The sequence below is a fragment of the Leucoraja erinacea genome, chromosome 7, assembly GCF_028641065.1.
Source record: "Leucoraja erinacea ecotype New England chromosome 7, Leri_hhj_1, whole genome shotgun sequence".
NCBI lineage: Eukaryota > Metazoa > Chordata > Chondrichthyes > Rajiformes > Rajidae > Leucoraja > Leucoraja erinaceus.
The window spans coordinates 22,865,202-22,887,139 of record NC_073383.1 but is presented as its reverse complement, the minus strand read 5'-3'; the positions used below and the strand labels follow the sequence as shown (position 1 = coordinate 22,887,139).

At 41.1% G+C, this 21,938-nt stretch overlaps 1 protein-coding gene across 7 annotated transcripts in view; it reads right to left on the bottom strand.

Moving 5' to 3' along the window:
• LOC129698734 (WAS/WASL-interacting protein family member 1-like) overlaps nucleotides 1-21,938 on the bottom strand; it is a 97,541-nt gene that overhangs the window by 11,549 nt on the left and 64,054 nt on the right. For all 7 annotated transcript variants that reach the window (XM_055637947.1, XM_055637945.1, XM_055637948.1 and 4 more), the window contains 2 exons: nucleotides 14,377-14,459; nucleotides 339-468 (listed from right to left, as the gene is read on the bottom strand). In XM_055637947.1, the coding sequence (XP_055493922.1) occupies nucleotides 339-468; nucleotides 14,377-14,418 (172 nt within the window). In that variant the 5' untranslated portion in view covers nucleotides 14,419-14,459. The remainder of the gene's footprint in view (nucleotides 1-338; nucleotides 469-14,376; nucleotides 14,460-21,938) is intronic.

Genomic DNA, 21,938 nt, shown 5'->3' with positions numbered 1-21,938 from the left:
AAAAATACATTGTTTGTGCAAGTTAAACATTTCCTCAATAAGATTTCGGCTAAAGGGAAAAAATTCTCTTTCTTGAAACACAGTGTCCTTTCTTTAGGAAAGTAAGCAAATGTAACCAGTACGCTAACACCAAATGGTAATCTAAAATGCAAATCTAAAACTGCATTTTGGAGCTATCTTAATATCTTAATATTGATTGTTTAGTAAATTCATATAGGGAATTATGGACTTTGAATGATATATCCTGTTCTGGGGCAAGAATAGCTTTTAAAAATAACATGCTTTCATATAAAATAAGATATTTGTCTAACTTATCTAATCAAGCTTTCAAAACTTACCATTAACCACTGGTGCACTCCTATCATTGGTAACAGTCTTCTTCAGTTTTTTGGTCTTGCATATATCTGACAAAAGCGCACTTCTTCCTAACTGATCACTTTTGCCGAGGGCAGGTTTTTCAGTACATGCCTAATTTTTGTGAAAGGAAGAAAGTAAAAAATACATTAGTTTTTAAGTTTAATGTAGAGACACAGCGTGGAACCAGGCCCTTCAGCCCACAGAGTATGTGGTTGACAGGGATCACCCGTACACGAGTTCTATCCTACACACCAGCGACAACTTACAGAGGCGAATTAACCTACAAATTTGCACATCTTTGTGCAACCGGAGCACCCGGAGAAAACCCACGTGATCACGGGGAGAACGTACAAACTCCATAAAAACAGTACGGCAGCAACTATAAACATCTGTTGCTAGGTTGCTAAGCAGCTTTGCTAACATCTGTTGCCAAGTTGTAAAAAAACATCTTACCACACCGGTCTGAAGTGTAGCAGCAGTAATTCTGTTACAATATACTCATGGATTGGTAATGCAAGTATAGGAGTTGATCAATTGGATTGAATTTCTTTGGTAACATCTTACAAAGAGAACCATTTAAATTTTGTAGCAATTACAAAAATAAACTTTCCATATATAGGGAATGAGCTGCCAGAGGAGGTTGCCAAGGCAGGTATTATAAGAGCATTTAAAAGACACATGGACAGGTACAAGGGCTGGAAAGGTTGAGAGGGATGAATACAGGCAAAGGAACTAGCTTAGATGGGGTATCTTGGTTTGCATGGACAAGTTGGGCCAACGTAACCAGGATGCTAACGAAGACAGTGCCTATGTCCGTGCTGTATGACTGAGTTTATCCCATCAATATCCCATCAGTGAAGGAAAGTGGAGCAGGTTCTAAAACACTTAAGTTAGTGCCAAATAGAAGTAGGGTCATGGAAGAGGGAGGGAGAAAATGGAAGAAATTGTATTGATTTAGATTATGCGGTCAAGTCAAGTCAAGTCAAGTTTATTTGTCACATACACATACGAGATGTGCAGTGAAATGAAAGTGGCAATGCTCGCGGAACAACAAAACAACCAAACAAATTATAAACACAATCATAACACACATATTATTTTACATAATAAATAATAGAAGGAAAAACGTTCTGTACAGTTAGTCCCTGGTGAGAAAGGCGTTTACAGTCCGAATTGCCTCTGGGAAGAAACTCCTTCTCAACCTCTCCGTTCTCACTGCATGGCAACGGAGGCGTTTGCCTGACCGTAGCGGCTGGAACAGTCTGTTGCAGGGGTGGAAGAGGTCTCTCATGATTTTGTTTGCTCTGGAGTTGCACCTCCTGTTGTATAGTTCCTGCAGGGGGGTGAGTGAAGTTCCCATAGTGCGTTCGGCCGAACGCACTACTCTCTGCAGAGCCTTCTTGTCCTTGGCAGAGCAATTCCCGAACCAGATGGTAATGTTCCCGGACAAGATGCTTTCCACCGCCGCTGCGTAGAAACACTGGAGGATCCTCGGAGACACTCTGAATTTCCTCAATTGCCTGAGGTGGTAAAGGCGCTGCCTTGCCTTACTCACCAGTGCTGAGGCGTGTGATGACCATGTCATATCCTCAGAGATGTGGACTCCCAGATATTTAAAACAGTTTACCCTATCCACAGGATCCCCATTTATACTCAATGGAGTGTACGTCCTCGGATGATGTGCCCTCCTAAAGTCCATGATCAGCTCCTTCGTTTTTTTGATGTTCAAGAGGAGGCTGTTCTCCTGGCACCAGAGTGCTAGATCAGCCACCTCCTCCCGGTAGGCCCTCTCATCATTGTCTGAGATCAGGCCCACCACCACAGTGTCATCAGCAAACTTAATTATTGAATTGGAGCTGAACCTAGCCACACAGTCATGTGTGTACAGGGAGTACAATAGGGGGCTGAGGACGCAACCCTGGGGCGATCCTGTGCTCAGGGTGAGGGATTTCGATGTATTCCCTCCCATCTTGACTACCTGGGGCCTGGCGGTGAGAAAGTCCAGGACCCAGGCACACAGGGAGGTGTTGAGCCCCAATTCCAGTAGCTTCCCGGCCAGTCTGGCGGGGACTATCGTGTGACACCACCATTGTAAAAACGCTACGCGAATGTTGCAGTAGAGTGGCGTGAATGATGCACTATTAGCGGTACAGGTCCACCACCGATTTTAGGGCAACTGGTGCTCCGGCACCTTCTTTAATCTGGACATGAAATCCCCCCCCCCCCCCCCCCGGAAGTCACCCAGAAAATGTAGCACCTAGGCCGCCCCCCAAACCCACCGGGGTCATGAAAGGAACAATTTGTACAAACACAATGTATTCATTTTAGTGGGTGCAACCTTTCTGTTTGTACATCTTACTTGGGCAGAAGATATCATTACTGTGAAGTTACGGTGAAGTGTCCTATTAGTAGTCCTTCCTTCCCATTCACTCAGCCACCATGATTTGAAACTGTTTGGTATATCATTTGTAATTACTTCTTAACCACAAAGTACTTGTGCTATAATACCAGGGTAAGGGCTCAACCAAGAAAACCAAACCCAATGCCAAAGTTGTATCTAAACTACCTCTACACACTTATGTTATAAGACATAACTAACTTCATATTCGGTATATACTGCTATCTCCAAAGGAAACTTAAGGAACTAACTTACTCAATGACAGAATGACCAAATCAAGGCAACAGGCCACTTTTGTTTCACTGAACTATCAGAATTGCCATTACAAATCAAACTCACAACTCAAATGTTACATGTTTAAGAAGGAACTGCAGATGCTGGTAAATCGAAGGTACACAAAAATGCTGGAGAAATTCAGCGGGTGACGCAGCATCTATGGAGCGAAGGAAATAGGCGACGTTTCGGGCCGAAACCCTTCTTCAGACTGATGGGGGATGGGGGAGTGAAGGAAGGAAAAAGGAAGAGGTGGAGCCAGTGGGCTGAGGGAGAGCTGAGAAGGGGAGGAGAAAGTAAGGACTACATGAAATTAGAGAAGTCAATGTTCATAACACTGGGGTGCAAACTGCCCAAGCGAAATATGAGGTGCTGCTCCTCCAATTTACGGTGGTCCTCACTATGGCCATGGAGGAGGCCGAGGACAGAATGGGCGGATTCGGAATGGGAGGGGGAGTTGAAGTGCTGAGCCACCAGGAGATCAGGTTGGTTATTGCGGAGGTGTTCAACGAAGCGATCGTCAAGCCTACGCTTGATCTCACCGATGTAGAGCAGCTGACACCTGGAGCAGCGGATGCAATAGATGAGGTTGGAGGAAGTACAGGTGAACCTCTGCCGCACCTGGAAAGACTGCTTGGGTCCTTGAATGGAGTCAAGGGGGGAGATAAAGCGACATTTCTTGCGGTTGCAAGGGAAAATGCCTGGAGAGGGGGTGGTTTGGGTGGGAAGGGACGAATTGACAAGGGAGTTACGGAGGGGGCGGTCTCTGCGTAAATCAGACCGGGGAGGAGATGGGAAGATGTGGCCAGTGGTGGGGTCACGTTGGAGGTGGTGAAACTGATGGAGGATTATTTGTTGTACGTGACGGCTGGTGGGATGGAAGGTGAGGACTAGGGGGACTCTGCCCTTGTTACGAGTGGGGGGGGGGGAGATGGGGAGTGAGAGTAGAGTCACAGGGTATGGAAGAGACCCTGGTGAGAGCCTCATCTATGGTAGAGAAGGGGAACCCCCGTTCCTTGAAGAATGCCCTGGTGTGGAACACCTTATCCTGGGTGCAGATGCGGCGTAGATGGAGGAATTGGGAGTAAGGGATGGAGTCCTTGCAGGAAGCAGGTTGGGAAGAAGTGTAGTCCAGATAGCCATGGGAGTCAATAGGTTTATAGTAGGTATGTTGCAAAACCTACCTGAATCGTCGCTGAGAATCTGCCCCAGCCCGTGTGCGCGATTTTGGCGCTGTTTAGAGGGGGCGGGTTTAAAACGCGATTTTTACTAGGCTGTTCCAATCGAAGATGTTCAGCCTAGTAAATCATTAACGAAAAATCGCTGAAAGACCCCGTCGCAAAAGGTATTATTAGTTTTATAGGCCTCGAATAATAGTTATAATAGTTTTAAAATCACTCTCTCAACCCGCGACCTCTCGCAGCCCCAGGGTTTTATAAAGCAAACAATTAAAGGTATGTACCTTATTTTTACATTAAAAGGGGCTTCTTAAGACCCCTTTATACAACGTTTACTATAGCGAGTAGCTCATTTTGGGCTCTTTATATCCCGCAGTATTTTTCTGTGCATTTGAGGGCACAAATCCTGCGCAATGTGAACGTTCTAAACCAGCGCAAACCCACTAGAAAGCTGATTTAAAATGGTCTTTAATTTACAGCAATTGAACACTAAATTCCTTCCATTTGGCCTATAAATTGATGTAAATTAGATTTAAAAATCATGTTTTATTGTGAATTATTTGTGAATATTATTTGGACACTTAGGCTATTTAAAAATGTTAATCATTTATTAAGAAATGGATAGATGTTTAGATCTAGTAATTGAAGTTTGAAATTAGCTACAATTGGGTAACTAACTAATTATATGCTTTAATTTCAGGTCATCCAAGTAAGATTATTTTATATTTGTTTCAGAATAGTTCAATCTATGATAACTGAAATTTTCATTCAGTTCTCTTAATTTTTAAGAAGGTTATGGGCTTTTGACTGTCCATGATCACAGCTTTTTTGTTATGTCCATAGAAAATCAATAGGGAACAAGATGCTAATTTCCGAGTATGAAAATGGCCATACCTTTTGTATTACTTGAGATATGAAAGTGAATTAGGTGTCAAATTAAACTTATTTTTATGCTTTATCTGATGGGATAAATTGCACACTTGATTTTTTAAATCTCAAAATGTTGTAACATTGCTATTTATAGTGGATGTCGGTCAGATGTCTATTACCTGCGTGGAGATAGTGAGGTCAAGAAATGGTAGGAAAATGTCGTAAATGGTCCAGGTGTATTTGAGTGCCGGATGGAAGTTAGTGGTGAAGTGGATGAAGTCAGTGAGTTGTGTATGGGTGCAGGAGGTAGCACCAATGCAGTCGTCGATGAAGCGGAGGTAGAGGTCGGGAATAGGGCCACTGTACATCTCAAACAAGGATTATTCAATGTACCCTACAAAGAGGCAGGCATAGCTAGGGCCCATGTGCGTGCCCATAGCTATGCCTTGTATTTGGAGGAAATGGGAGGAATCAAACAAAAAGTTATTAAGGGTAAGTTATTAATGTTACAACCTGTTTAACATTACAAATTAAAAATACCATTATGCATCAATAATTCATCTTGCCAATTAATTAAATAATATTGTTCTTCCAGTTGTTCAATTATCGTGCCTCCATTGATTTTGTTTAAAAACAAATATTTTTCCAATATTTTTCAACCATAAACAAAATACTTTCCAATAAAATAGTTCTTGGTCAATGTTTTCTTGAAAACCATGATGATTTAAAAACTGCTTATGAGAATAGAGGACAGATCATTCAAATGTTAACTACCTATCTTCCCAGTTTTTAAACTAAACTCTCATGTATGAACACACAGTTTTCTAGTTAAAGCCAAAAACCATAATTATCTCCCTCCATTGGGAATATCTTCAAAAGTTTCTCTGAAAAAACACAAGGAACAAAGTTTGTGACAATGTTTTTAATGTCAATGTTTACAAAGGGAATAGTTGTTTAATGGAAAAAGTTACTATGTATAGGTTATGTGGATAGAGAAATAACACAAGAAAATGTTACAGCAGGAATAAGCTTCATCCCAAAGGTTTGAATTCTCCATTTTCAGGTGACCACTAACTAACCCCCACATTTTCTTTCTCCAACCCCACCCCCCTTTGTTCAACCCCCTGAGCACCACTTGGACTCCCATCCTATTTCTCCCCTCCAACACCACCACCCCTCCCCCCATTACCTGCCACGTTTGGCCTGCCTTTTCCCTTTTCCAGCTTTCTTCTGTCACCCTACAATGTCTGAAGAAATGTCTCCGTCACCTCGTCACGTTCCCCAGAGAAACTCAGCCTGACCTGCTGAGTTTCTCCAGCACATTGTGTCCTTTGTGAATTTACCAGCATTTGAAGTTCTTTGTTTCTACATTCAACCCTTTGAGACCATTCATCATCAGCTAGATTATGGCTGATCTTTCACCTCAAACATCAGTTTTGAAAGATGATAACTGGAGCATCAGATCAATGAACTTTCGTAGTTTCAGACTCATTTTATAGCCAGTTCATTGTCACACTCCAATGTATTTTCCCTACCCTAGCCATCCGACACTCATAGCACCTCGATCCAAAGACAAAAACAGACTTTCAAATTGATTACCATAATTTTGAAACATAATCTAAACTTGTTATATTTTGGTCATTCTTTTCAAGGAGTCTTCCTTCCAAAAAGTTAATTAATCATTTCTTATTAAACAATATCAGAGTAATCAGTTCCCTAGTTTGTTCCTCCGTATATTAATTAGACATACAGTTTGTATAGTTTCTAGGAATTTATCATCCATATTGTTATTGATTTGATTTGATTTGGCCAGACTGGTGTGCAGTAAAGACTCATCAACTATGTATTATCCACCGACATGCATCTCTAATTTCCTCATTGTTACCATGCCCTACGTTAAAACTACTATTGCAAGAGCTACAAACAACTCCCCCCAGTTGCTTCATTCCACTCTCAATTTTTACCACAATCTACCAGGCAAGGATGCGGTCATCCTTGTGTTAATTAAGATTACTAGGTTGCAAGTGGTTTGCAGTAAAACATGACGGAAGCAAGGTTAGGTGTTTTTCATGTAACTGTGTTAGAGAGTTACAAATGGACCATGTTCACAAAGGGACCAAGTGATATGGCAGTGGGTATCCATGTAGATTTGTGTAGAAAGATTAGGGCAGTAGGTAACAAGAAGTAGCAGACTAGGAACATGGAGTGGGTACTGTGAAATATAATGAGCAGAAGCCAAGCAAAAATTGGGAGTCAAAGTCAGAGGTGAAATCTGGGCGGCAGCATATAGTCCCATAATTTCTAAATCCACTCAATAATTTGCACGCATTGTAGTTTGCCAACTTGATAAGTCAATGTTTAATTTATGTGGGGCATTTTTATGAGCTGTACATTTTTCAATGAGTATGTAGCATGTGGAAGCTTGACTCCATCTGCTGTGTTTTACTTTAACTTAATTTGTCTCCAAGCCACTGACATTCCCAAAAGTTGGCAAAAGAACTTTATAAATTAATCAGCAATTTATTTTGGTAAAGTGAATGATAAAGTGTGTATGGCCAGATGAGCAGGGTTTTGGGGCCAATCAGTGGAAAGCTTTAGAAAAAGATATATTAAAAGCTGGAGCAGCAGAAAGCCAAGTGTCCTCTGCTGTTGAAAATAACAACTGTAATTTGACTCCATCTGCTGATTTATTTTAATTAAATTTCAAGTCTGGCAGGAATGGATATCTTCAAGAAAGTGGCTGGTAAGAATTAGAATGCAACAGTCCTTTCAGGCAAAGCAGAGGTTCACTTGCAGATCCTCCAACCTCATCTACTGTATCCGTAGTTCTCTGTGTGGGCTCCTATATATAATATATACACACGAGACTAAGCGCAGGCTGGGCAATCCTTCGCTGAACACTTGCACTCAGTCCACCTTGGCCTACATCACTTTCTGGTTTCCAAACATTTTAACTCCCCTTCCCATACTGGCCTGGGCCTTCACCAGGGAAGAGTCGAAAACAAAGGGATACCAGGATGCAAATGTTGCAAATAGTGAACTATTCTAGCAAAAAAAATAATTCAAGATTAATCATGCCAGGAAAGAAATCTCCTGAAATAATGAGCTCTGTAGAATACTCTGTCATAATCCTCACCACATTATGAACCTGGGTAATAAGTGGATCACTACTGGAAAGAGGTTGTTGGGACAGGGTTAGGTTGGTGGAGCAACATGAAGCAGGGGTGGATGGAGAGAAAGGCAGAACACTGTCATTTACAGAATTTCACAAACAGATAACACCAAATTCAGCTGCACCCAGTCACTATCAATGCACCCGTTCCGGGCCACAAACGGGGATACAAAAGACTGCAGATGCTGTAATATGGAGCAAAATGCAAACTGCTGGAATAACTCAGTGGGTCAGGCAGCATCTGTAGAGGCAGAAGGATATTCAATGTTCCATTTATCACCTGCCAGCCTCTGCCTCACCAATCCCTCTACTCTCTCAGTTCTGATACATTATCTCGACTCAACACATCAACTATCCCTTTCCCTCCACAGATACTGCCCGACCTGTTGAATATCACCTAGCAATATTTTTGGCCCCTGCCCTGGCTGTAATTGAATGCTGAAACAGTTAACATATCTGATTAGAAGCCTGATTAACTTTAATAGAATGAATTACACCAAAAGGGACCAAAGTAATATTTGCAACATGTTTCCTTAATAATGAAACAGAATCCATTCTGAAGTTCACATGGAAAATTTGGATATATAGTTGCAATTGCAGATCTTGCATTTTTAGCAACCGCTAAAAGATTAAAAGATCTGTGCCGAGTGTTGCTAGAGGAAGTGGTTGAAACAGGAACAAAGCACAATATAACAAGCCGAGTATTGTTAGAGGAGAATACAGATATTTTTTTTTGAAATACCATCTGTAATTATCACAAAACATTACCATGAAAAGGAAGAAATTTACAATTGAACCAAGCCCATGATTGGCCCAGAGTTGTCTCTTCTTCCTTGCACATTAAAGCTTTTCTTCACTGTTTCACTTTTGACATGAGTATCATATTTTCTACTTGTTGATGGAAGTGGGATGCCAAATATGAAACTCATTTCCATATGGATTGCTCGAACTGAATGGCAGAGATGTATTTATGGGAAGTCTCTGTACATTTATTACAGAAAAAGAGGCCCTGGTAATAAGACAAGATGAAGCAAGATGGGTTGAAGAATAAGTGGTAATAAAGGCAACCAGGCCAAATAGGATATAAAAGAAAGACAAGTGCTAGCGTAACTAAGCAGGTGAAGCCGCATCTCTGGAAAAGTGGATAGGTATTGTTTCTTCAGATCTCATGTTCTCCAGAGATGCTGCCTGACCTGTTGAGTTACACCAGCACTTGTGTCTTTTTTTTGTAAAACAGCATCTGCAGTTCCTTGCATTTCCAGGTTTTCAAAAATAAAAGTTATTCTACACAGGACACTGATATGTAAATGATGGAGCAGGGGGTGGCGATAGGAGTTAATAACATTTATTTTAATATTCCACCTTCACACAAGTATTATCATGGATATTGATGTCAATGTTCAAAATTGTAATGCATTAGGTCGTTTGATGCTCCCCTTACTGTTTAGGTCATCAGCTTTTGCTGTCATATTGTGTTATTCACAATCGCGGACTGGACTTGGAAAATGGCGCTGAAACCTGGTGCCTCTAGTGGACTATATCTGTACACTTTGCTAATCGGGGATTGTGCTTAGGTATGGCAATATCTTATTGAAGTGTATGCAAAAAAGAATGTTACTGTGCATACACGTGTGACAATTGAATTATATAAGACTACCACCAGATGGAGACACAAGCACAACTGCACAGTAACATCACAAATCCAGAGAGAATTGTATTTCATTCTGGTTACCTATGGTCAATGGCAGTGTTATTTCACAACCTATGGATTACTTTCAACTTAATGATGTCATTGATTTATTGGTTGTGTCTTCCGTTGCCTCCCAGTCCCCACATCTCCTTTTCTGTGTGATTAAAGTCGGACTTAAACATTTTTCTGCTGATATCTGCTATGTGAAAAAATAAAATCACAAATAGTCTGTAGTAGTCTGTAGTAGCAAACCAGTAAGAGTTCTTTACCAGTGAGAGAATGAAATAAGAGCATTCACACATGAGAGATACTGTATTTAAAATAGTTAACATCATTCTCATCTTTTTTTAAAAAATCATTTTCATTTTATTTACTCGAGGCATTTAAAACATTAAACTAAAAACATTTGTCACACATTGAAGTTCAATGTCTGAACAACTAATTTTGGTTTTGAAAACATTATTTCATTACACGGTAGGAAGGAACTGCAGATGCTGGTTTATATGAAAGATTGACACAAATTCTTGGCCTAAATCAGTGGGTCAGGTAGAATTTCTGGAGACAATGGTGACTTTTTGGATCGAGACTTCTTCAGACTAATAGTTAATTAAATATCAAGTGAATTAATTGACATGGGGTTACTCTAGATAAAATTAAATTATCAACTATTAGCCAGAGAGTGGTGAATCTGTGGAGTTCATTGCCACAGATGGTTGTGGAGGCCAAGACATCAAGTATTTTTAAGGCACAGATTGATAGGTTCTTGATTAGGAAGGGCATCAAAGGTTTGGGGAGAAGGCAGGAGAATGGGGTTGAGGGGACAAATGGATCAGCTGTGATTGAATGGTAGAGCAGAGTTGATGGGCTGAATGGCCTAATTCTACGATGTCTTCTGGACCCCTTTGAATGACAGACTGGGTATGATGGGCTAAATGATTCTTTTCATGTATTTCTTTACTCTTTTCTCAATTCATTAGCCCTCAGTTATTCAAACTTAATGCTTCATATACTTATTCAACATTTAATTATGACAATATACAAGTACATCAAGAAGGATCTCGCTAATCAATGTTTCAATCTGATATATAAATTAGGTTTAATTTTGATTTCCAGTTCTGTTTTTACTAAACTGAATTAAATTTAGATCAGTTCTGATGAAGGGTTATTGGACTGAAACGTTGACTGCGCTTCTCCTTCCACAGAGATGCATGACCTGCTGAGTAATTCCGAATTTTGTGTTTTTATTTTTATTTTTACTCAGTAATAGTACAAAACTGAAATAAACCTGTCCCTTGGGAGTCTGGCCTGAGATGACTCATGCATTTGTCCGTAAACTCTGAAACATTTTACTGCACCATAAGCCTTCAAAACCCGAAATCAGCAAATTCAAAATCTTCAATAATACAGAAAATGTTAGAAATACTAAGCAAATCAAAAAGCATTTGTGGAAATGGAATCGTTTCTGATCAATCAAGCGTTTTGTTTCTGTCAAAGTTGGTTCCATAAGAAACAAGCATCGTGATACATGCGACAATGATATTATACATGTATAAAGTATTTGAAAACAATGTGATGATTTCTGTGTTTATATATCTTTAGCTTCTGGATGTTCGCCTCTTGATCACGATGAAATAGAGTTTAGGCCACATCACAATATTTTTTGCAAAATCTGGGCTCTGCAACTAGCTCTGGTCACAAAGGCTGAATCATACCATTAAGACTGGATATTATACATGCCTCAGAGGTGAGCACAGAATCACATAACCACTTTCACCGTAGCCAAATATCTACACTTCTGTGCCATCTATTACTGCTATGCTTTACATAGAAACATAGAAAATAGGTGCAGGAGTAGGCCATCCGGCCCTTCGAGCCTGCACTGCCATTCAATATGATCATGGCTGATCATCCAACTCAGTATCCCATCCCTGCCTTCTCTCCTTACCCCCTGATCCCTTTAGCCACAAGGGCCACATCTAACTCCCTCTTAAATATAGCCAATGAACTGGCCTCAACTACCTTCTGTGGCAGAGAATTCCACAGATTCACCACTCTCTGTGTAAAAAATGATTTTTTCATCTCGGTCCTAAAAGATTTCCCTCTTATCCTTAAACTGTGACCCCTAGTTCTGGACTTCCCCAACATCGGGAACAATCTTCCTGCATCTAGCCTGTCCAAACCCTTAAGAATTTTGTAAGTGTCTATAAGATCCCCCCTCAATCTTCTAAATTCTAGCGTGTACAAGTTGAGACTATCCAGTCTAAAGATGGCATCTTAATTAAGATGCTGCTGAAATGATCATAATTGTCAGTGTTAACTTCCCAGGAGTGCAATCTTGAACTCCTGTCTACCTCATTGGAGACCTTTGAACTATCTTTAATCAGACTTTATCTTGCACTAAATATTATTCCCTTTATCCTGTATCTGTACACTGTGGGTGTCTTGATTGTCGTCATGTATGTTTTTTTCTTTGACTGGATAGCATGAAACAAAATGATTTTCACTGGACATCGGAACATATGACAATAATAAACTAATCATAGATAAAAAACTAAAACTATACAAACCACCTCAGATAATCATACTCTAAACCTGGTGAAGCTGAAATCACCGATTTCTGTCCACCAATAACTCATTTCCCTCCTCCCCCAACCCCCCACCAACAGCTTGCTGTAAACATCCAAGCACGTTTCATGCTCTTTCTATTCTTTCAGTCAGATGATGATTTAAATTGCCCCACAATTAGCAGCTCTATTTCCAATTGCCAAAGCCCAAAGATCTAACATTCTATTTATTTATGTTTAAGAAGGAACTGCAGATGCTGGAAAATTGAAGGTATACATAAATGCTGGAGAAAATCAGCGGGTGAGGCAGCATCTATGGAGCGAAGGAAATAGGCAATGTTTCCGGTCGAAACCCTTCTTCAGAAGAAATCAACTGATTCTGAAGAATAAGGGTTCTGAAGAAGGGTTTCGATCTAACATCCTAGCTTTCCAAAACCTTTCAGGCTCTGTAGATCATTTCCTCTCTTAAAGATGCTCTTTAAAACCCACCATTTTGACCAATAATTTTTTTGTTACCCAATATCAAATTTGACAATGTTTCTGTGAAGTAATTTGGGTCTTTCTCATACAAAGTACCATATAAATACAAGATATTATAGTTGCAATGCCAGCCAAGTTGAATTTAAACCTTTGAGCAGGTTTAACACTTAGCAGTTGTAGAAAGTTTCAATAAGGAGATAACAATCAAAGAAAAGTTTTAGAACTGAGATCAGCAGACCACTGCCTCATTTGTGGAACTGGATGGCATCGTAGCACCACTGTTAAAGGTGCTGCCTCACAGCTCCAGCAACACGGATTTGACCCTGACCTATGGAACATTCTGGAATTTGAATTTTCACTGTGATGGCTCAGATTTCCTCCAGGTGTTCTGGTTTCCTCCCACATCCCAAAGACATGCACGTTGATAGGTTAATTGGCGTCTGTGTAAATGGGTGGCAAAGGCTGAGAGAATCTAATAGAATTATGGAGAGAATAGGCCACAAATACCATCAGCTGGGGAATGAGATCATACCATGAGCTGGCAATGACTCAAATAATATGTTGTGAGGAAGTATTGAAAAAGTACCGTCTGAAAAGAATCTTATCCACTGAACTTTCCATCCCAGAGATCTGTGGAAGCTCAGTCCTCAAATCAGAAAACCATACAATTCTGGGCATCAATGAAATCAAGGGATATGGTGATGGTGATGGTGATGGAAAATGGAGTCAAGGTGAAAGAAGATAAGGCAGCGTAAAATGCAACTGGAGCTATTTTTAAAACTTCTTATGAACTTTGACTCCTACATTGCAATCCTGAGTAAGACCCCAACTAGTTGGATGCATAGATGCAGGGAAAGGTAGTGCACAGTGGATTCTAAAAGAGATGAGACCAAAGATGGATACAGCAGTGAGCATTTAGACCTGGGGTTCCCAACACTGGCTCTGGACATTAACATTTCACTGCTTCAGATCAAATATCAAGAATAACCCATTGCTGATCACAAGTGATGGCTCCCCTAACCTCGATGATTAATTCTGCCCCATAATGTGGATGAGAGGAAGCAGTGTAGGAAACAGGCTCACAAGGTGAGAGACCATGATGTTGTACCTTCAGTGTTGGAGAAGGCCAAACTGGGCCATGTACAACCTCAGAAAGGAAGAAACTATCTGGAAGTACCTACTGGTCCTCAACATCAGCAAGCTCTCCATTCCAGATAACTTTGGTGGAGTTACCAGCAAGGCTGGTGAAATTATCAGTGCAACCACCATAAAGGAAGATCAACTGTAAAAACATCCTGATATTAGCAATGTAACAGCATTTTAATTAAAAAAAAACAGAAGGGGATGAAAAACAGAATCAGCCAAAAAATCTAGCAATGTTGAGTCATTCTTACCTGTGAAAGCATAGGAGGGGGAGGTGGTGGGGGAGGAGGCATCTTTCGTACTCAATGTGTGAGCTAAATATATTTTCAATATCCTATGGAATGAGAACAAACATAATTTTAGAAATTATACATTCAATGCTCATCGGATAAAACAGAACACTGTTGTGAATTTCCAGCATTATGTGCTTAAATATCATATGAACACAGAATTATTAGACTTCCAACCACTTATGATCAGTGAACATTGAAACATACATATTGTAATTTTCTGCTCACAAAATACTGATGCTGAGGATTAGTTGTGCATCATGAAAATTATCTGATTTAATATCTAAAATGGGTTTGCAAATTACATTATAAATATTGCTTGTGAACAATATCTGTTGTGTTAAGGCTGTCAAAGCTTTAAGGACTATGTCATCTAACCAATTATTCTCTGGTTGCAAAAATCCAGACAGTCAAAGAATAAACTTCATATGCTAGTTGAAATCCACATGTGTGCAATTCCGTAACTGATTTCATAAGAGATTTCGTTAAGTTTAGAGATACAGCATGGAAACAGGCCCTTCAGCTAACCAAGTCCATTAATCACCAGTTCATACTAGTTATCCCACAACACATTAGGGGCAATTTACAGAGGCCAATTAATCTACAAACTGGCACATCTTTGGGATGTGGGAGGAAACCAGAGCATTCGGAGTAAACCCGTGCGCTCACGGCAGGAGAGGTTCCACACAGACTGTACCCAAGGTCAGGTTTGAACATGGGTCTCTGGCACTTTGAGAAAGCAGTTCTACCAGTTGTGCCACCCAGTAGAGTTAGTAGTTCAGATTTACAACTCACTGAACACATTCAACACTGGAAATGAAGATTGTTACGAATGTCACTAAAAGTGACAGACAAGGGAACATTGCACAATTCAATTGAAGCTTTCAATTAATCATAGTAAGTTGGAGGCTAAGGAGCAACCTGATCGAAGTATATAAAATTATAAGAGAAACAGGATAGGTAGATAATCTGAGTTTTTATTCCCAGGATGGAAGTGTCAAATATTGGTGGGTATAACTCTAAGGTTAAAGTGGGAAGTTTAAAAGGAGATTTACAAGGCAGGTTGTGTTTTTACATGCACACATAGAGTGGTGGGTGTCTGGAATACACTGCCAGTGGAAGTGATGGAAGCAGATACGATCGTGGCTTTTAAAAAGGTATTCATACAGAGATGCAAATAGACAGGAATGGTATGGGGAACAGTACAGCACATGGGCCCTTCACAATGTAGAGATATAGACCATATGCAGGCAGCTTACGGTTTAATTTGGTCAGCACAAACATTTTGGCCCAAAAGGCCCGTTTCTAAACTGTGCTGTTCTATGCTCGAGTACAGGTTTAAAACAAATCAAAGTCAAATAATTGTCGAGATGGTAGATGAGATCAGTCAGAACTCTTGCTGGTTAGAACAAGGTGTGGAAGCCCTTCAATTCGCACATCATGAAATGGACAAACATTATTGAAATAGATAGCTGGGGTAAAATTGCATGGAATGAGACAATGTGTGAATAATTTAAGATGACAATCTTGTTAAAAGGAAGACCAGTACCCAAGCACATGATTTGCGAAAAGTTAGTAACACAGGTACAATCTGTAACTTAAACAAGAGAATGTTACATTTATTACTAGGAAAAACAAAAACAAAAGTGGGGAATTAACTACAAAAGTGAAGCATATATGCTACAATTACTAGTTCATTGGTGAGATCTCATCTAGGAGTAGTGCACAGTCCTGGCCTTCTTATTTAAGTTGGTAATGTTTTGAAAGTGTTTCAAAAGCAGTGACCTAAACTATTACCAAGAATGTATAATGAGGAAAAGATGAACAGGCTAGGCTTGTTCCCTGTTTCTATCAACTAAGCCTCAATACCTGAAAGTCCAAATACATAACATCTACCAGTTCTTCCAAATCCACTCTGCTAATTACAATTTTTTTAAAACAATGGTTTGTCAAATATGCTTTTTTTTTTCATAAATCCATGCCGACTCTTCTTTATCCACTTCTCATTTCCTTCGTGCCCAGTTACCACTTGCTTAATTGAAGATTCCAATAGTCACCCTATTACTGATACCAAACTAACTGGTTCTTTAAGGGGCTGTCCCACTGCGGCAACTTAATTGGCGAGTTTAGAAGAGTTTAGGAGAGTTTGATAAAAATGTCATGTTGAAGACCTCCTTCGACTATGTAGAAGACTAGCTTCGACTATGTTGAAGACTAGCTTCGACTATGTTGACGACTAGCTTCGGGAAAATTGGACACCGAATAGTGGAGAGTGAAGACGACCTCATTCGATCTCTTTCGACCTCCCTTCGACTATGTTGAAGACTATCTATGACTACCTTTGATTATCTTCGACTGCCCTCGATTACCTACGAATAACATGCCGACCTACTACGACTTACTAAACCTACGAGTAAAAAAAGTATTGATTTTTTCCCCCATGGCAACTTTTTTTTACTCCCGGGCATTTTTCAACATGTTGAAAACTATGCCGCGACCTAGCTGAGGCCTCGACTACGTGGGGACTACTCTTGAGCATGAAGGAGAGCTACAAAGACCTCCTAGGACCTCGTGTCGACCATGCTGCGAGTATGAGTCGAGGGCAAACACATCTGAACTCACGGATTAGGTCGCCGCAGTGAGACAGCCCCTTTATTTCCCAGTTTTCTCTCTGCCTCCTTTCTAAAATTACAATTGCTACTTCCCAATCCATGGGATCCACTTGTGGCTCATGAAACCTTGTAAAATGACAATAAAAGCATCTAAAATCATTTAAAAAAAATTCTTGGATTCAGCACATCAGATGTGGGATATTTATTTTCATTAATTTCTTCCAAATTTATTTTTCCATTGAGAATTTCTTACAGATCCTCTTTCATTCTATTTGTTTCATGAGATGGTGTCTTGTGTGAAGTATTTATCCGTCATTACCTTATTCCCCCGAATTTCTCCTATTGCATTACCTTAAGGAGCCACAATAACTTTTTCAAATTGTTGTATATGTCCACATTTGCAGCATATTATATTTATATATATACTTCTTGTTACAGTACTCTCAAATTCTACTTTGCCCCCTCCTTTAATTTCTTAGTGCTTTTGTTGAATTCCAAGTTTTTCACATCCGTCATCTTGCTATTCTTTTTAGCAACACCATGCAAAAATAAGTGTAAATGCTGGCAATTTGAAATAACAACAGAAAATTATTACGTATGATGAGAGAAAGCATGGAAACAGGCCCTTTGGCCCACACTGAACATCAATCAACCCATCACAGTCATTCTGTGTTATCCGACACTGCACAGGGGCAATTTAGAGATGAATTAACGTACAAACTCTACCACTGTGCACCCTAATGCTGGTGATACTCAGTCCTCTGTGGAAGAGATGCATTTCAAGTCAATGATCATTCCTTAAAAAAAGTGAGAAAACAAGTGCCTTAAATTGGAAGAGGAGTTGGGATAGCCAGAACAAGAAAGCATCTGTGATGGGGTGGAGACCAAGATTTTCAAGGAGACATGATTGTTTATGGCACCTTCTTGTAAAGCACAACTGATTTCAAGGTTCAAAGGTCAGTTTATTGTCACATGTGCCAGTTTGTACAGTGAAATTTGAGTTACCATACAGCCATACTATGTGAAAAGCAACAAGACACACAGGCACATAAAAGTTAACATAAACATCCACCACAGTGGATTCCACATTCCTAAAAGAAGTGCGAGTAGAGAGAGATGAATGAGGGTAGTTAAAGAGAAAACCTTGCTGAGACATGAGATCCAGATTACAGCAGTTGCTGGAAATCCCAAATAAAGGGGACTGAAGAAACACACAGATCAGGTGACAATTAGGGTTAGGTTTAATTGTCACGGACTGCGAAAAGCATTGTTTTGAATGCTATCCAAGCAGATCAGATACACCATACATAAATACAATCGGGTCAAGTTCAACTATAAAGGGCAGAACAAAGACGAGGTTACAGGGGGTGCAGAATATAGTTTGCAGCATTGTAGCACATCAGTGTGAATGGTTTCCAAGCTGAAATATAAACTATTTTTCTTTTACCACACATGCTGCCTGACCTGCTATGTGATACCCGTATTTTCTATTTTTGTCAGCGATTGGTCTAGACCCCCCACATCCATCACGTCTGAGCACTTATGCAGAGCGGCGATGGAAATTGAGAAAACTGGCACTGACAGCGGTCCATGTGAAAGGACAGCACCTACCAACAATGAAGGCACTATGAAACCAGCTGCCGCAAGCCCTTCCCACAGGACAGGGTTTTACAGCAATAAAAATCAAGAGTTACATTGATTTAAAAACAAAAAAGTTACATGTATAAATAGTTCTTACATTCTTAATATAACTTGGGTATTTTTAATCGGAGGATGGCCTTGCATTAATGTGATTTTGGAATAAATTGCAGCCCACATTGATAGATTAATAAATCAATGCAGAAAATAAAGCAGGAATGAAAGGAAGGAGAGTTGGTACTTGTTATGAGGACCCAGTTATTAGAACCCAATGTTAGAGTGAATGAGCTGAGCAGGTGTTACTATTAATCAGCCTGTTTTTGATTATCTAGGATATAACAATGGGATAGGCAATATCTATGGAGAGAAGGAATGTGTAACGTTTCGGGTCGAGACCCATCTTCAGACCCGAAACGTCACCCATTCCTTCTTTCCAGAGATGTTGCCTGTGCCACTGAGTTACTCCAGCATTTTGTGTCTATCTTCAGTTTAAACCAGCATCTGCAGTTCCTTCCTACACATTTAGTCGGATAATCGAGCGTTAGCTGCATGCAGGCATGGACTGCTTCATTTGATGTGCAGTTACAAACACAAATGGAGATTGTGCATTTACCAAACATCCCCACTTCTGCCCTTTAGAGTCATGCAGCCTGGAAACAGGCCCTTTGGCCCAACTTGCCCACTCTGACCCACATGGTCCCATCTACACTGGTCCCACCTGCCTGCATTTGGCCCATATCCCTCTAAACCTATCCTATCCATGTACCTGTCTAAATGTTTCTTAAACGTTGCGATAGTACCCGCCTCAACTGGCAGCTCCTCCCATACATCCACCACGCTTTGTTTACAAAAGTTACCTATCAGATTCCGATTACAATCCCCCCCACCGCACCTTACATCTATGTCCTCTGGTTATCAATTCCCCTATGGGCAAGAGACTGAGTTTACCGATCTATTCCTCTCATGATTTTGTACATGTATTCCTCTCACGACTTTGAGGGAAGGTAGATCATTGATGAAGCAGCTGAAGCCTAGTCACTAATCTGAAAACTCTTGTATTCCATCCTGCAAGATTTGACTGCAGCTGTAGGAGTGATGCTCCACTGGCTTCAGTTTTTACGAAATGCTGGTGTAACTCAGCGAGACAAGTAGTTGATGCTGCCTGTTCCACTGAGCTACTCCAACATTCTGTGTCTACCTTCAATTTAAACCAGCAACTGCAGTTCTTTCCTCAACGGCTTCAGCTTTTACTCGGTGGGGGCGCTGCAAGCCGGCGCCCTGTCAGCAGCGTGTCTGTTTTTTTCAACTTTTTTTGTTTTTTTAGTATGTTTTAAAGTATGTTTTTTGTGTTTCTTTGTGTGTCTTGTGTGGGGGGGTGAGGGGGAAACCGTTTCGGTCGCCTCCTCCATGGAGAGGTGACTTTTTCCAGGTCGCCTCCCCCGTGGCCTAACAGCAAGGATCGGGCGGCCTTTCCCAGAGACGCACCTGGGCTTCAGCGGCGGGCGCAGCGTGGACTCTCGGCGTGGAGCGAATGAGCCCTCGCTGGGGCTCGCCGGTGGGGAGTGCTCCGTTTCGCTGGCCCGCGGCAGCCGGCAGCCGTGGTCTGCAGAGTTCCAGCTGGCGCAGCGTCCGCAGCCTGCGATCCCTCGTGGGGGACCCGGGAGAAGAAGGAGCTTCCACTGCCGGCCCGCGGCCAACTTCTACCGCGGATGCGGCGTGGACTTACCATCATCCCTGGAGGGGAGCTTCGACCGCCGGCCCTGCGGTCTGCGGTGCTTCTGGCTGCGGCGGGGACTTTAAATCTTCGACCGCCGGCCTGCGTCCTACACCAACCTAAAGCCGCGGTCTCCGGTGAGGAAGAGCAGATCCTGGACTGACTCTGGACTCTGGTCCCGACCACGGGGGGAAATGGAGGAGGACTGGCCAAATTTTGTGCCTTCCACCACAGTGAAGAATGCTGTGGTGGATGTTTGTGTTAAATTTGTATTGTGTATTATGTGTTCTTTATCATTGTACCACTGCTGACAAATTCATTTCACTTGCACTTTATGTGCAATGTGACAAATAAAACTGATTGTTGATTGTTGATTCCATTTACACCACATTCCTGGAATTCAGCCCTATCAGCATGTCTAGATCAAGGCTATAAGGGGGTTTGGAAGAGTCCCGGGGAAACTGAAACAGGACAAAATTGAGATGGTTATTGAACAGAGGGAAGAGAGATTGAAATGGTTTAAAGAAGTGAGAAGTGCGTTAAAACAGAAGAATAAGCAAATATTCTATATGAGAAGGAAGATGAAATAAAAGGGGAACTGCTTTGCCAAGACTTGTGTTACGAAACGGTGTAATTCACATTCTCGCCATATCACATGCAATTTAATGCAGCATCGCAACATTGTTTTTGCGAAAAAGGCCTTATTGTTAATTCAATTTACTTTTGCTCACTCTTGTTGAAAAGGTTTTATTTTATCCATTCATAAATACTGACATTTTCAGTCATGTATACGATTTATTGTTTGGTATTAATGGAGAGTATATTTCCCCTGATTAAAGAAGTCTCGAGCCAGAAGCCATAGTCCCAAAATGGAGAGCAAGCCATTTAGAACTGAAATGAAGATAAATGTGTTCATTTGGTAGTCTTTGGAGTTCTCTACCCCAGAAGGATGTGGAGGATCATTCATTAACTGTGTTCAAAACAGAAGTTAAGAGATTTATATATATATATATATATATATACTAGACTAAGTGGGACCCGTTGGGTCCCATGTTCACACTGGAGGGCTGGTCCCCCGACGCAATATTCCACCTCTCCACCAATTCCAATATTGGTGGCCAGTCGGGGGGGCTTTCTGGAGAGCTGGTATGGGTGTTGTTGGCTGCAGGGACGTCTCCAGAGTGCTAGTATGGACATTGTGGGCCAAATGGATTCTTGGGGTGGCAGCTCAGTCCCTCAAGCCTGATGTGCTGGCAGCTCACTCATGGCTGGTGGGCTGGCAGTTGACTCACGGCTATTCCTTGAAATTCCATTTCAAGCAGAGTGCAAGGCTACCAAATTCAGGTTCAGTTTCCAACCACTTCAAGCAGGGTGCAAGACCGCCAAATTCAAGTGCAGTTTCATACCACTTCAAGCATGGTGCAAGGCCACCAAATTCAAGTGCAGTTTCATACCATTCAAGGAGGGTGCAAGGCCACCAAATTCAAATGCAGTTTCATACCATTTCATGCAGGGTGCAAGGCCACCACATTCAAATGCAGTTTCATACCATTTCAAGC